The sequence below is a fragment of the Moschus berezovskii genome, chromosome 7 (genome assembly GCF_049115385.1).
Source record: "Moschus berezovskii isolate FMDL1 chromosome 7, NW_MosBer_1.0, whole genome shotgun sequence".
In the NCBI taxonomy this organism is placed as follows: Eukaryota; Metazoa; Chordata; class Mammalia; order Artiodactyla; family Moschidae; genus Moschus; species Moschus berezovskii.
In genome coordinates, this window is record NC_142466.1 from 50,826,450 (window position 1) to 50,841,760 (window position 15,311).

Consider the following 15,311-nt stretch of genomic DNA (forward strand, 5'->3'; position numbering starts at 1 on the left):
GAAGTTGTTTCATGATTTAAGATTTTTTATGTATGCATTTCATCCCAAGTTTCCTTATTCTTTTTCTAAAATACTTATTTATCTTTGTTGCTGCCCCTGGGATTTTTCTGGTTCTGACGATTGGGGGCTACTCTCTAGCTGCCGTTCGGGGGCTGCTCATTGTGGTGGCTTCTCTTGCTGAGGAGCACAGGTTCTGGGGCGCACGGCTTCCGTAATTGCAGCTCGTGGGCTTAGGTGCCCAGTGGCACGTGGGATCTTCCCTGACCAGAGATCGTACTGGTATCCCTTGCATTGCAAGGCAGATTCTTAACCTCTGGACCACCAGGGAAGCCCTTATACTTTTCTTAATGCTTGTATTACCTTTTGCTGTTCTTATCTGCCCTCATCTCGTCTTTAATACATAGTCCCTTAAAGTGATGGCTATCTGGGGTCCTTGCAAGATTGTTCTAGTTTTTTACATTCGTCTTCGGTTATTTGTTTCTATTTCATGTACGTTCTTTGAAAAACTGAGCTCATTTTATTTCAGCCCTTTGGAGTCTTACTGATTTTTTGGTTTTCCCTCTGTTTTCTTTCTGATTGTTCATAAAAATATATTGTTCTCCCTGAATTATCCTTCTCTTTGTAATTTCAGACTTTGGATTATATTTGTGTTTTTAGTCAGCTTTCTGAGATAGGAGTTCCTCATGTTCAGGGAATTTTTCTGATTACGCCTAGCAGTCTCTTAGCCTTTAGTAAGCCCTCAGATGAGAGAACCGTTCTGTTTCAAGATTGTCATGTCCACTTAGAATGGTGGTTTGGTATTACGATAGTGCTGTAGCTTCTCTCTTTGTTCATCTTAGCAGTGAATTGGGTGGAGCCATGCACCAGAGAGGCTGGCTGCGTGTTTGAGGGCCTGCAGTGCAGAGGTTCTGTTGTCGGTTACCTAACCCTGGGCTCGGTTAGCCCCTGCTTCCTGCGCTTGCCCCTCATCTGGCTGCAGAGGAAGAAGGGTAAGGGGTGACCTTGCTGCAGGGCCACTCAGGCCTCTTGTTGTCTCATCTGGGTTAGGGTTTTGCCTGCCTCCTTCCCTCACCGGCCCCTTGTTCCCTTGTTAGCGTAGAGGAGAAAGTAGAGAAGTCTGGAATGTGGGATGTGTATTAAAAATTGTACAGTGTAGAGAACCTTTCCGGAGAAGGCAATGGCAAGCCACTCCAGTACTCTTGCCTAGAAAATCCCATGGATGGAGGAGCCTGGTGGGCTGCAGTCTGTGGGGTCGCTATGGATTGGACATGACTGAGCGACTTCACTTTCACACATTGGAGAAGGTAATGGCAACCCACTCCAGTGTTCTTGCCTGGAGAATCCCAGGGACGGGGGAGCCTGGTGGGCTTCTGTCTATGGGGTCACACAGAGTTGGACACGACTGAAGTGACTTAGCAGCAGCAGCAGCAGCAGCTCAAATTCTGACTCTGCTATCGATGAGCTGTCCGAAGCTGGGGAAGATACTTAACTCTGTACCTCAGTTTCCTCATCTGCAAAATGGGGGTAATAAAAATACCTTTCCTTCACCATGTTTGTGATGACAAATGAGGTAATACATGTTAAGTCACTTAGGCCAGGGTCCATTTATTATTGAACTATTAATATTATGTAGGGAAGTTGGCCTTAAAAATGATTTTCATAGTAATCAGGACAGGAGGAATCATTTGACACAATTAGGCTGCCTCCTTCCTATCCAGTCCAACTTCAACTCCTTCAACATCCATCTCCACAGCACTAGGCTGGAGACCATAACCATGCAGGCAACCTGATTCTTACTACATCCCAAATAAAAATGTTCAACCACAGAAAGAGAATAAAAAGCAAATTTACTTTTTGCTGAAACAAATTACTTTTTTTCCATCAGGATCATCTGCATCTGGTCATCAGACCCACTTGCCTTCCCTTAGGCTGTGGACACATGAAATTGGCATTTCATAGTTTGGGTCACTTGAATGAAAAGGGTCCTGACCAGGAAACAAGTCATCTAATTTTTCTTTTCTTCTGCTCACTCACATATTCAGATTTCAATTCCTCTGGACACCTCACACAAAAGGAAGGGAAATTATGTCATCTGGGTGTCAAACTCTGTTATAGCTACATATTCAGTATCCTGATATGGTCACATGGTCCTGGCGTTGCGATCATTCACATTTGGGACTTTTCATAGCACAGTACTTTAAACATGTCTTTACTGAATGAATATTCAATTAGCAAAAAAAAAATGAACCAATCCTGGAGTGTGTGCTAAGAACATGCTTGACAATTGGGACCCCAGAAATGTTAAGTCCTCCCTGAGGATCATATAACCTAGTATTATGGGTTGAGTCCCTGGTGGCTCAGTGGTAAAGAATCCACCTGCCAATGCAGGAAACACAGGTTCAATCCCTGGGTCAGGAAGACTCCCTGGAGAAGGAAATGGCAACCCACTCCAGGGAAATCCCAAGAACAGAGGAGCCTGGGGCCTATAGTCCATGGGGTCACAAGAGTCCAAACAAGACTTAGTGACTAAACAGCAATAACAATGAGGAAGGTAAAAGTAAAAGTATATAACAGCTATAAAATCTGGGGTCTGAAAGCATCAGTTTTAAGTTCAAGTTAAACCTAGTAGGAAAACACTGCAGTGACCTTTCCTGGTTTTATTATTTGTGACCAAGGTATAGACAGGCACTTAGTCTATACTGATAAGAGTTCAACATGTACATAAATGTCCCCCTAGGTCAGGGACTGCATTTAGTATTTTCTTCTGTAAACATCATTGCTATGCTCCTTTTTCAGTACAATATTTGAAGGTCAAGATTCAGCTGGCTCTGATAAATTTAAGTTTCTAAAGCAATTTAAACAGATGTGAAAAGACAGCATAATTAAAGAAAATGACGCCATATAACAAGGTAATATGATTTAGTTGGGATTAAAAAAACCATGGGATGAGAACTGAAGACAGGTATCATCCATTCCGAGCACTAACTAGTAGCTACTTATAATCTTTAGGGCCTCAGTTAAAGCGAGATAGACCAGGATAGAGTGTCCTGGTGGGCACATGTACGTCCTTCTCCTGTGCTAGCCATCGCCAATTTTTCTTCAGATTGGGTTCGTTATAAGAGGAAAACTATTTGCTTTTCTAGCATTAGGTAATTCCCTAAGTCTCTTCCAGTCTTAACATTTTGGTTTCATAACTTTACAATTTTGTGAGACCTATGAATCAAATTTCTCATCAGCTGTAGACTTTGATTATTTAGCATAAAACTTCATATTAAATCTTCCACTAATAAGCAAAGATTCAAATGAACATTACTATCTAGAATAACATGAAATGCTATACCTTCTCAATGCACTGAATTCAAGTGTCTACCAGAAGGCTGGTCTAACCTATGAAAGAAGCTGCAAATCTAAACATCCCTAGAGCAACATACGTGGCAAGAACATCTGATTCACCATGGCCATGGAAATATTCATCTGTCCTGTGTTATGCTACTCATGCTCCTTAAGGCAACTGTCTACCTCTTTGCCACATGCTTCTAAATCTCTGAAGCTGTGAGAGACCAACAAGTGCAGTTATTTCTAGGTTTAAAAATAGTGACTGCCTGCATTCCACATCAGAGCATAATACGCAGTTTCATAATTGAAAGGAATGCTGACCTCGGCTCAGATAGGTTTCTCTTAAAAACACAGGCTAACTTAAAAAAAATTCCAGGACTCTGCTCCCTGGATCACAAGGTTCTATAAGCAGTCGGACACGCAGAAAGATGACAAATGGCTGCAATTAGCCTTCCTTTCCATATGCAAGTATTTGCCTCGCAGATGCTCAGCCCCCAAGAAAAGTACAGGCTGGAGAAGCGAGATCTGAAGTCAGGCCTGAGGGAGACATTCACAGGGTTACCCGGCACCCAGGGCAGCAGGATGGTCACTCTGCTCACACATGCTAGGAACAGTCGGGGGGAAAGAGGCAGGCAGCAACAGCCCGGGGGAAGCCTAGAGATAGGGTCTGTAGGTCAGACTCACCATATCCTTGCTGGTCAAAGCTTTCGGGTCATTTATATTATTTTTCAGTAAGTTGCATGCAGACAACATCTTTTCACTTAATTCATATCTAGAAAGGGGGAAAAATAGAAGAGAGCTCAAGACTGATTATAGAAGGAAAGGCATTTTTACCTCAAACTCTATAACCCTTTACAAGTCCAGGAGCCTCAAGTCAACCTCAGCAGGTTGTGGTGGTGCTAGGTGCCTGCCTGGGAAAGTCCAGACACCTGAGGTCGGATGCTACACACAGAGCCAAGGCCTCCAGCCAGAGCTCTGGATTTATTTCATGAGGGTAGCTTTCAGTTTTACCACTTTGGCTTGTGTGGCATTATGGAGATTTTCCACTTCTTTGGTTCTAAGTTCTTAAACATATTTTTACTCTTGAGGGGTTGAAGAGGTCTGAATTACCACACACCCATTATGCTGACCAGTAAACCATACATCTGAAATCACATCTGGTGACTCAGGAAGGGTTTGTTTAACCCACACGAAAACATAAAAGTCAGATTAAAGTATACTTCAATAAAGCTTTTAAAAAACCAAGATATCAAAATATTGAGCCATTTAAAAATACTTGAAGTATAAAGACACTTACCTCGTGTTAATGAGGTTAAATACTCATTTACCAAATTAGTTTTCTGAAATGTTCTAGTTATACTTCACATGGTGAAAAAACATACTGAAATTTCCATCTGTTCTGCTGTCTCCTGTTCTATAAGCATCGATTCCATGTTTGCTAAGTCTTTAAAATTGGTTACACTTTTAGCACATGTTTTAGCCAACCAGAGTGTTTGATATTTCAGCTGCTGTTTATGACAGTCCCAAAGCCATTCTTGTGGTGATCCCAATCACTCAATGAGCAATAAACTATGGGCATGTGACTGATCACATCATCTCTACAGTAAATGTGATCTTTGGTTGAGGCCAAAAACTGTTCCTCTCATATAGTATCAGTATGGACCCATAATATCAGTAAGGACACCTGTGTAAGGATAAATGGGTAATGGTAAAATCTGAAACTTCAAAATGTGAAATATGTTGGTTACAAAAAATTCTAATATGCCTTTAAATATAAATGGGGTTGTTAAAACAATGGAAGCTTTAGTGGTGCTTAAGAGTTACGTGGATGGTGCCTCCAGATACAAAGTTAGATATTAAACAGTTAAAGAAACAAAGGTGAACAGATACCAAGCCCTTCTCTTTGCTACCATAAGAGATCTAGCAGATTATTACTTCTGCACTTGTATCTACTAGCATCAGGACAAGAAGTACACATCTAAAGAACAGGCAAAGTTTAGCCCTTTGTTGGAGACTGGAAAGACTTATCTATTAAGATTCAACTGCACAATCTGCACAACGAGCCAATTCTACTGCCAAAGTACACCAAACGTGGAAAGGGGGAGGGGAGGGGAGGATGTACCACACCTCTCTCTGATTTCCACCTTCTCAGGCTCACATTCTGGAACCTGCATTTCAGCTTCCACCCTGGTGGACGTGAAACCTTCCCCAGTAACTGCGTGGTGGCCTTCCGCCATTCCCCGAGTGTCTTCCTCCTCCTCTTCCTCCTCCTCTTCCTCGGGAGGATACTCAGGGACATCACACTCGTCATCTGACTCGGAAGAAGAGCTTTCATCTGAGCTGGAATCATCACTGGAAGTGGTTTCATACCTAGGTGGCAATTGGGAGTTCAGGAGATGCGAGGTGCGCCCATGAAGACCCAGTGACAGAAATGTTTATGAAGGGAAAGCTGCTAAATGACTCCAGAAATTTCACCAGAGGTTTTCAGACCCTGCACTTAGAAGTCTGGAGTAAGGTCTACTTAGAAATCTGGTGGTTTTGAATGGGTTCTCACTTAAAAGGTATAACCAAGGTTGCTGAGCAGTATCAGATAACCACTTGTAGAAAACAATATGTATATATATAGCACCTCTGACTTAGTGTAAATCAAAGGAAACTTATTTTATGGAAACCAATTCTCTGGTTGTTCATCTTTCCTGTCCCTTTTCTTCCCCACTTTCATTCTTCCTTTTCTGTACCTTTGACTCTCCCACTGTTCAAGGTAAGAAGATTACGTAAGTGACCGACAGTCCCTCTGGTACACGCTCTCCAAACTGTGGGACACATTACCCAAGAAAACGTTAATGACTTGGAAAGCAGACACCACTAAGTTAAACCTTTGTGGGACACTTTACTATAAATATTATCTCAACTAACTCTGCACTATTGTTTCTTATTGAGACCGTGTATGGATTAATAGGATTAACTGCTTTGATTCAACTGTAGGAGGACAAACAGGCTTGACTATTTATTTACCTGGGCCAATTACAAGAGAAGGAATAAAACAACTAAGACACATTCCATTTAGAAAGTGAAGAACTGACGGCATGGAGAGGTTACTCTTTGGGCAAGAGGCCCTGCTATTCTGTGTGTGAGCCTGGAGAGCCAAGCACAACAACCGTTCTGAGGGAGAGGAGGACCACCCTGGCTCGTGGAGCAATGCTCAGTCTTTGCTGCTCGGTCCTGCCACAGCTAAGTTACAGGCTGTCCAACAATGCGGGCAACCTGCTGTCTGCTGCTTTCCTTGAAGACCACTTGTTTCACATTCAAGGTGAGAGGATGTAGATTACTCAGCTTCATCAGGGATCCTTTCAAGAGCGAAATATCCTTACAGAGAGCAAGAACAGAGAAGAGAGGCCCAAATGCACCTTTGTGAGGAGGGAATCTTCTGTCACCCTATGCGGCAGCATCCTAGACTAGCACCTTTAAATAGGACTTAGGTAGACAGGAGGCAAAGGAAACAGACCACACATCAACACTGGTACCTCCATCTTTCCTTACCCTCCGTTAATGCCAACAAACTGAAGATTCTTTTTTGCTCCATTTGAATCTTTGTTGGCATCTTTCTTCTTCATGATGGACTTCAGCGTACTTTCATTATTTGTACATACTGTGGAGAAGTGAATCATGGTGATCAAAATCAATATAATTCATACCCATATAAGTAAGTGAATAGGTATTCTTTATGTACATTCATTTTTTATTTATGTAACTAGAGATCTTGGCATGTATATATGAGAAACTTGTCCAAAATCCATTGGAAAACTGTGTGCATGCAAAGAAAATGATTCAAAGTTCCATTAATAACATTCTTTAAATGGAAAACAAAAATCCATTAGTCCTTCCAGACATAACAAAAGCAGTGACAAACTAGCATTTATATCAGGCTTTACTGTTTATGAAGTGATGTCATATCTCATTTGATCCTCAAAAACCATCTAGGCACTAAGATAGGGATTATTATGTCTTAAAGGCCCATCTTTAAGACAGCAGTTGAGATAAACCTAGAAAAATTTATACCTGCCAGACTGTGAAACAGTGAAATGCTGTTTAAAATATTCTGTAATTTGCAACATCAGATGAGTTTTCTTAAGGGTACCTCATCGCTTTCTTTGATAATCTTAAGAGATATTCTAGGTCTACTTCCTAACAACTGTGTAATCATTTTTCCAGGTCAATTTATAAGAAACATGGGCATTAGACTGGAATGCTGACAACTTTGGTCCTGTGCTGATGCTGAGAAGGGTTGTGAGTGAGGAAAGTTACCATAGAGGCCAGCAGCTATCTGATCGTCTGTCAGGTTCACTGGAGACAGCATGCTTTCCTGAGTGGGGAACGTGTCCTGGCTGCCGATGGGCTTCCCTTCCGTGGTCCCCACCTCCTGCAGGGATGTCTGTGAGTTTAATGGCCCTCCTGACTGAAGGCCTCCACACTTACAGGTGTATTCCAAATTACTGCCTGTGAGGAAGGAGAAGGAGGCACAAATGTGTGATGCTAGGACCAAATAAAATGGGCTAAATGGTTTTTTAAAAAATTCTTGCAATTCATCATTTTCTCAAGCACTTTTCTGGTGTTTTCCTTCTGCATAATTAGCACTACTACCCAAGCCATCTAAAAATCAAACCCCCGAGGCCTTGCTGACTCTGACCTCTTCCCTTTGACCGCATCCGGATCGTCCTCCTAACCCCGCAGCGCCTCTGTTCTGTCTGTTCTGGCGCTGCCGCCTCACCTTACACTGGACCACCAGTGTAGCATCCTGACTGTCCCTCTTCCTTCACATTTACCCCGCTCCCATACTGCTACAGAGGAGAACTCCCACTCAGCTCAAAACCCATCCTGATTCCAGCTCAAATGCAACTTGAAAAAACCTAAAAGTCTCGTTACCACTCAGAAAACATAGTTCATACTATCAATACTTAGCGATATTCTAACATCTGCCACTTGGCACTAGCTTACCTCTCCAAGTTTATTTCCCACTACACCCAGTGGGTGGAACTCCTCCCAGTGTAGAAAGTGGGGTCTCCTCTTTTCTTATAAGCACACCTGCCTTGGTTTACTCTCTCCTGCCTGGTGCTGCTCCTTCCCTAGCCTTCCTCACATGGCCAACCCTCCCATTACTTCCTCTTCCAAGCCTTCCCTCATCTCCCCATTGGAAATTAACACTCCTTTCTCTGAATTCTCAAGGCCCATCTTTAAGACTCTACTATTGCCTAGAAAATCCCATGGATGGAGGAGCCTGGTAGGCTGCAGTCCGTGGGGTCGCTAAGGGTCGGACACGACTGAGCGACTTCACTTTCACTTTTCACTTTCCACTTTCACACATTGGAGAAGGAAATGGCAACCCACTCCAGTGTTCTTGCCTGGAGAATCCCAGGGACGGGGGAGCCTGGTGGGCTTCCGTCTATGGGGTCACACAGAGTCGGACACGACTGAAGTGACTTAGCAGCAGCAGCATAAGATCTATAATACAAGGTACCAGCTGATTCCTGTGACTATCTTAGACTCCCTTCTTGTCTGTAAATATTTTAAGGGCCTACAAAACTAATTTAATCAACTTTGTTTCTCTCACTGCATCTTCTAGATTGCTTTTGCCTATGTTAGGTACTTTAATATCTGTTCACTGATGAAGCAGAAAAATTAATTATTATTATGTAATTAACATATATATATAGGTATAGCACAGAATTTGTGGGTTTCCCAGCTGGTGCCAGTGGTAAAGTACCCGCCTGCCAATGCAGGAGACATAAGAAACACAGGTTCGATCCCTGGGTTTCGAAGATCCCCTAGTGGAGGAAATGGCACCCCACGCCAGTATTCTTGCCTAGAGAATCCCATGGACAGAAGAGCCTCGTGGGCTACAGTCCATAGGGTTGCAAAGAGTCAGACATGACTGAAGTGACTAAGCACACACACACACACACACACACACACAGAATTTTCAACGTGGCTGACATTTCCTAATTCTGTTCATCAATGGCACAGTGCCTCCTCCTTTAGTTCTGTAGACACTGGGACCTCTCTGATGCTTTCTTCACAAATTCATCTCCCAACTCAGCATGGACAGACAGTACTGAATGCAGCCCTTCAAATAACGTTCAACTGTCCCACGATCTGATGTGACCCCTGACAGCGAATAAGAAATGTCTCCAGTGCCTTTTCAGGCTCCAGAATCACTGTGGATGGTGACGGCAGCCATGAAATTAAAAGATGCTTGCTCCTTGGAAAGAAAGCTGTGACAAATCTAGATAGCATATTAAAAAGCAGAGACATCACATCACTGACAAAGGTCCATCCAGCCAAAGCTATGATTTTTCCAGTAGTCATGTATGGATGTTAGAGTAGGGCTATAAAGAAGGCTGGGGGCTGAAGAACTGATGCTTTTGAACTGTGGTGCTGGAGAAGACTCTTGAGTGTCTCTTGGACAGCAACGAGATCAAACTAATCAATCTTAAAGGAAATCAACCCTGAATATTCATTGGAAGAATTGATGCTGAAGCTGAAGCTCCAATACTCTGGCTAGCCAAAGCAAAGAGCTGATTCATTGAAAAGACCCTGATTCTGGGAAAGATTGAAGGCAAAAGGAGAAGAGGGTGATAGAGAATGAGATTGTAAGACAGCATCACCAATTCAATGGACATGAGTTTGAGCAAACTTGGGGAGACAGTGAAGAACAGGGAAGCCTGGTGTGCCGCAGTCCATGTGGTCAACAAGAGTCAGACATGACTTATTGACCAAACAACAGTAACAACCAGTGCCTTTGCTTTAAGTAAACAAAGCAGGGCATTTATCTTCATTCCTCCTTTTCCAACTTCATTCATCATTACTTCAAAATTACTACAGTAACCTCCGAAGAGTCTCAACAGTTAATCCTCAAGTGCCAAAACACTTCCTAGAGAAACACTTTCACTAGGCACTTCCCCATTCCAGAACCAACAATGACTTTTAAAATGAAAATACATTAACAGTTTTATTGTCATGAAACCTTAAACAGTCACAAAAGTAGAGAACAGTATAATAAATCCCTCTGTTTCCATACTAGCTTCAATAATGATCAGCTATCTGATTTCATCTATACTGCCTCCAGCCATTCACAATGATTCTTCTGAAGCAAAAGGTGAAGATCCTATCACTTTCATTCATAAATATTTCAGTATATATTCCTGAAACATTCTTAAAAAATAAGCATAAAGCTAAAACCATCAAATCTAAAAAAAAGATAATTTGAAATTATTATATATCTGGTTAGTATTCAAATTTCTGCAGTGATTTCTTAATGTTTTTTAATAGTGTTTGAATCAGAACCTCAGCCCTATATTTCCATTGGTTACTATGGTTTTTAAGTCTTTTAATCCATAGTTCTCTTTCCTTCTAAACACAACTTTAAAAATATTTTTTAAATTGACGTATAATTTATATAAAATAAAATGAACAGAATTTCAGTGTAGAGGTTGATGAATTTTGGTAAATATACATGCGTGTGTGAGCACCTCCCTAATTTAGCCGCAGAACATTTCTGACAACCCAGTAAATGCACACTTCCCACCTGCTGCCCGTTTCTAGATAATCTTCCCACTGGAGGCAACCACCCCTCTTCTCCAGAACTTAGTTTTGTAAACGAGGGCTTTTAAAAGCTCCTCCAGTCAAGGTCCACCTTCTCAAGCAGGTGCCTGAGGATCCTTCACAGTGAACATGGACAGCTTCTTCTTGCCTGGGGTAATTAAACTGCTCAACAACTCCTACCCTCTACTCACTCAGAGTGGTCTGGTGACTTGGTAACTCCCACCTCTCTGCCCTTCCTTACTAGGCTGTCTTAACAGGCCTGGAATTTCAGCTTTCTTAACCAACAGAATTCCACTCATTCTTTTCAAGGGTTGGCGTCATTTCTATTTCCTCTAGCCTTTTTCCTATAATACCATTATACACAGATCTTTACCCTTCACTGTTCTGCAGTGCCTACTGTCCAGACCAGAATACATCCTGCCCTCTGTTTCCTTGGTCTTATACATCCCTTCTGTGAGAAGGTAAGCTCCTTGAAGTCCCTCCGTGCTACATTATCTGTGTCCTCTGCAGTGCTCTGAACAGTGCTGGACAATTGAAAGACTTCAGTAAGTGCCTGTGTAATGCAACAGAAAGTCACAGGGATTCTGTTAAGTCTAATGAGCAAGGCAAAGAACGACGATAAATGTTAAACTAGTTCTCATTAGTTGGGTCAGAGGAAATTTGTCACCTTTATTGTCACAAAATGTTTTGCAGATTGTGTTGAAACTCTGGCTGCTCTTGAGTGACCCAGAAACAATTGCCTGATCTTGTGTTTAGCGGGCACAGATAAATGACACACACACCAGCATTAAGACTGACAAACGACTGCTGTGTTCAAGTAAAACACATGAAAAGTGCAGACAAAAAAGTCAAAACTAAAGTGGCCAACAAAATTCAATGGTTGCAACCTGGTTGCCCTTAGAATGCCAGAGTTAGGTGTAAGATACAAAGAACTATCTGCAGATGGATCCAGTATTAGTAGTTTTTAAAGTTCTGCAAGTGAGACTTCCCTCAGTGGGGAGGAATCACCTGCCAATGCAGTGGACATAGGTTTGATCCCTGGTCTGGGGGAATCCCGTACGCTGCGGAGCGCCTAAGTCCGTGTGCCACAACTAGCAAGCCTGTGCTCCGGGGCGGGGGTGAGGAGGGGTGGTCCATAACCACTGAAGCCCGCGAGCCCTAGAGTCCATGCTCCACAGCAAGAGAGGCTACTACAACCAGAAGCCTGTGCGCTGCAGCAGGGGAGTGGCCCTTACTTGCCGCAACTAGAGAAAAGCCCACTCAGCAACAAAGACCCAGCACAGCCAAAAATAAATGAATAAATAAAATTTTTTTAAAAAAGTTCCACAAGTGATTCTGATGTGCAGCCAGGATTAAGAACCAGTGAATTAAATTGATCAATCAAAAATTTGCTGAAAACAATGTAAAACTTGACTGTGGTAAACAAGAGTTTAGACTTTCCTTTAAGAAGAGCCAACTCATTGGAAAAGACTCTGATCCTAGGAAAGACTGAAGGCAAAAAGGAGAAGAAGATGGGAGAGGATGAGATGGTTAGCTAGCATCACCAACTCAATGGACATGATTTTAAGCAAACTCTGGGAGACAGTGAAGGACAGGGAAGTCTGGCGTGCTGCAGTCTATGGGGTCACAGAGTCAGATACAACTTAGCAACTGAACAACAAAAGCTGATTTCACTCTATCAACTTGGACCATGTGAATTATCAGGAATTACCGGTGGTTTAGTTAGCAGTCCTGGACCACTAATGGTAGAAGTCCATGACTAACAGTAAATGCCATGCAAACAGTAAGGGTTAAACAACAGGAATAATCACCAAACACCTTTAGAATTCTGGTACGCTGCCCAAGCTGCTCAAAATTCCCACAGTGGGCAATAGTTGTGCAGGTACCACTGGGGAGTCAGTGAATAGGGGAGGGGGCAACTGCAACCTTTGGTCCTTAACTCAAACTTATAATGTCCATAAATGCCAGTAAAGCATGAGCTCCATTTTACAAATGACCAGATTAGTGATAACTAACACAAATGACAGAAATCTCAGTGTTCCAGAAAATAAGAGCATCCTCAAGGCATTAATCTAATTCTAAAGTACACTTAGTATTTAATATATGGATAATTTTACCACAAGTTAAGGCAAACTGTAATGAAAAATAAAAACTTTTTTTTTTAATGTTTTTGACTTTAGAAATGTTAAAGCTATGTGCATGCTAAGTCGCTTCAGTTGTGTCCAACTCTCCATGACCCCAGGCTCCGCCAGGGGTCCTCTGTCCATGGGATTCTCCAGGCAAGAATATTGGAGTGGGATTGCCATGTCCTTCTCCAAGGGATCTTCCCAACCCAGGGACTGACCCCAAGTTTCTTATGTCTCCTGCACTGGCAGGCGGGTTCTTTATCACTAGAGCCACTTTTATATATTTTAAAAAACCAGCGAAAAACAAAAACAGAGACGCTTTTAAAGAAATCACCTTCTACAGTCTCCTCTGTGATATTTATCTGTATAGAATAGGTATTAGTTATTGGCACATAGCAAATATGCTTCTAAATTTATTAGAAAGTTGACTTTTATAAATAAAATGGATTTTAAAAGTTGCTCTGTTCACATACTGTAGCTCTTCTGGCATGCTAACTCATATTTTTATTTATAATGCCAAGTGCTTTCTGAAAACACAGCTATGAACAGTGTGGCCAACTATTTAATTATGTCATTGTGCCAGATTTTCAGTTAAACATTTGATTTGATTTTTAAAGAACATCTAACTTACTTGTCAAAAAGAAATAGGACTGAAATTTCTGAGTCATAATGTAGGCCATTCATTTAGGCGTTTTCTCAAAGTGTAACTTCAAATGGGTCTAAAATAATACTTCCATTTTTTCCATAAGGAAAAGGGCTTGAGCACAAACGTACCCTTTTCAGTCTACATATTAGTTTGGGGAACAGACAGTAGAGATTATTCATGAAGGATCACCTTCATTGGCACACATTACTTTTGAGTGGAAAGTATGTAGCTTTGATGGAGGAGACGACAATCCCTGTCTGTAGGCTCACCTCTCAGAGCTCTCCTTGAATACCAATGCTTGTGGCCACCAACATAAAGTCACTAAATGGTGAGAACTGCAGTGTAATAATTTCTAGGGCCATTTTAGTATTTCCCTGAGACATACCAGACAGCTGTCATGAATGTATCTAAAAGTGGGTATTTGGAAATTAAAATGCTAGAGTGTTATCAAGAATCAGATGCTCCCTCACCACAACTCCACCCACATTTAATTACACACCAATCCAAGACTTGACCCAGAAAACACACACTGACCGGCTGTATTAACTAAACATTGGGTTAAGCCGACATGCTCTTGAGTTCTTCCAGATACAGCTAACACTGTCCTCTCCATCCTAAGCGCATCTTCTCCCTAAACCTCAGAGAACTTAACTGCAGCTGAATTCTTCAAGCACTTTTACTTTCACATTATTCGGTGGCTAACATACACCTGCACGGGTTATCATTTGTATTTCTGGTATATGTGTTTCTGCTTCCCAACTGGATTGCAAGTTCAAGGCTTATGCCACTCTCCCTCTGTTTCAGCACCACACTTTGCATACAGTTGACAACAAATTCATAGCTATCAACAGATCTGAATAGAGATGGGGACAGAGCAAACTTTAAGTATGTTTACTGAGATACAAATGACTTGCCTATTGAAGGAAGAACCAATAATTTTAACCATCAATCATTACCAACAATTCCCTTCATCATTTATGAATGGACATCCAGGAACTAAATGCCATTTCTGTTCTTAAAAACCACCTATCTCTATGCTTTAGCCAGAAATGAACTGCATACTTCACAGATTCATTCAGAGTAGAAGTGTCAAAGTAAACTTTCATCTTTTCCCAGAATGCATATACTTATTTCACTAATACTCATCTAAAATGATAAAGCATCAGTTTCTCTTTTAAGAAATTATTTTCAAACAAGAGTCAACTAAAGGGCTCACAAAGGGGGTGGACCGATTTTAAATCTTTATAAAAGATTTTTCTCAGGGCTGAAGTGTTTTCCCCAAGGTCAGTAACAGATGTCCTAGATCTGTAATTTCAATCTGGGCGTTGTGGGGGGGCGGGGTGGGGACGATAAGCTATCCCTTTTCAGAGTCTGATAAAAATTATGCACTTTCTTTACAAAAATTCCAAACACAAAACTATTTCATGAAGCTATGGAGCCCAGATTAACAACACTCACTTTAAGGCTGTTTATTTCACAGTATTTTCCGGAAATAGGACCTGAGTGTGCCTTATTGAGTGGTAGCAGTGGGTGGCAGCAGAAAATCATGAATTTGGGGAAAAATTGTTCCTCGGATGAATCTGATGGGCAGCCTGGTGAAGAGC

The 15,311-nt window shown here is 41.8% G+C and overlaps 1 protein-coding gene across 5 annotated transcripts in view; it reads right to left on the reverse strand.

Annotated features, from left to right (window-relative positions):
* The window catches only part of KANK1 (KN motif and ankyrin repeat domains 1), a 221,831-nt gene that overhangs the window by 8,342 nt on the left and 198,178 nt on the right, over nucleotides 1-15,311 (reverse strand). For 4 of the 5 annotated variants that reach the window (XM_055428333.2, XM_055428334.2, XM_088837918.1 and 1 more), the window contains 4 exons: nucleotides 7,642-7,833; nucleotides 6,877-6,985; nucleotides 5,464-5,706; nucleotides 4,021-4,108 (listed from right to left, as the gene is read on the reverse strand). In XM_055428333.2, the coding sequence (XP_055284308.2) occupies nucleotides 4,021-4,108; nucleotides 5,464-5,706; nucleotides 6,877-6,985; nucleotides 7,642-7,833 (632 nt within the window). The remainder of the gene's footprint in view (nucleotides 1-4,020; nucleotides 4,109-5,463; nucleotides 5,707-6,876; nucleotides 6,986-7,641; nucleotides 7,834-15,311) is intronic. The other variant, XM_055428336.2, reaches the window with a different exon arrangement.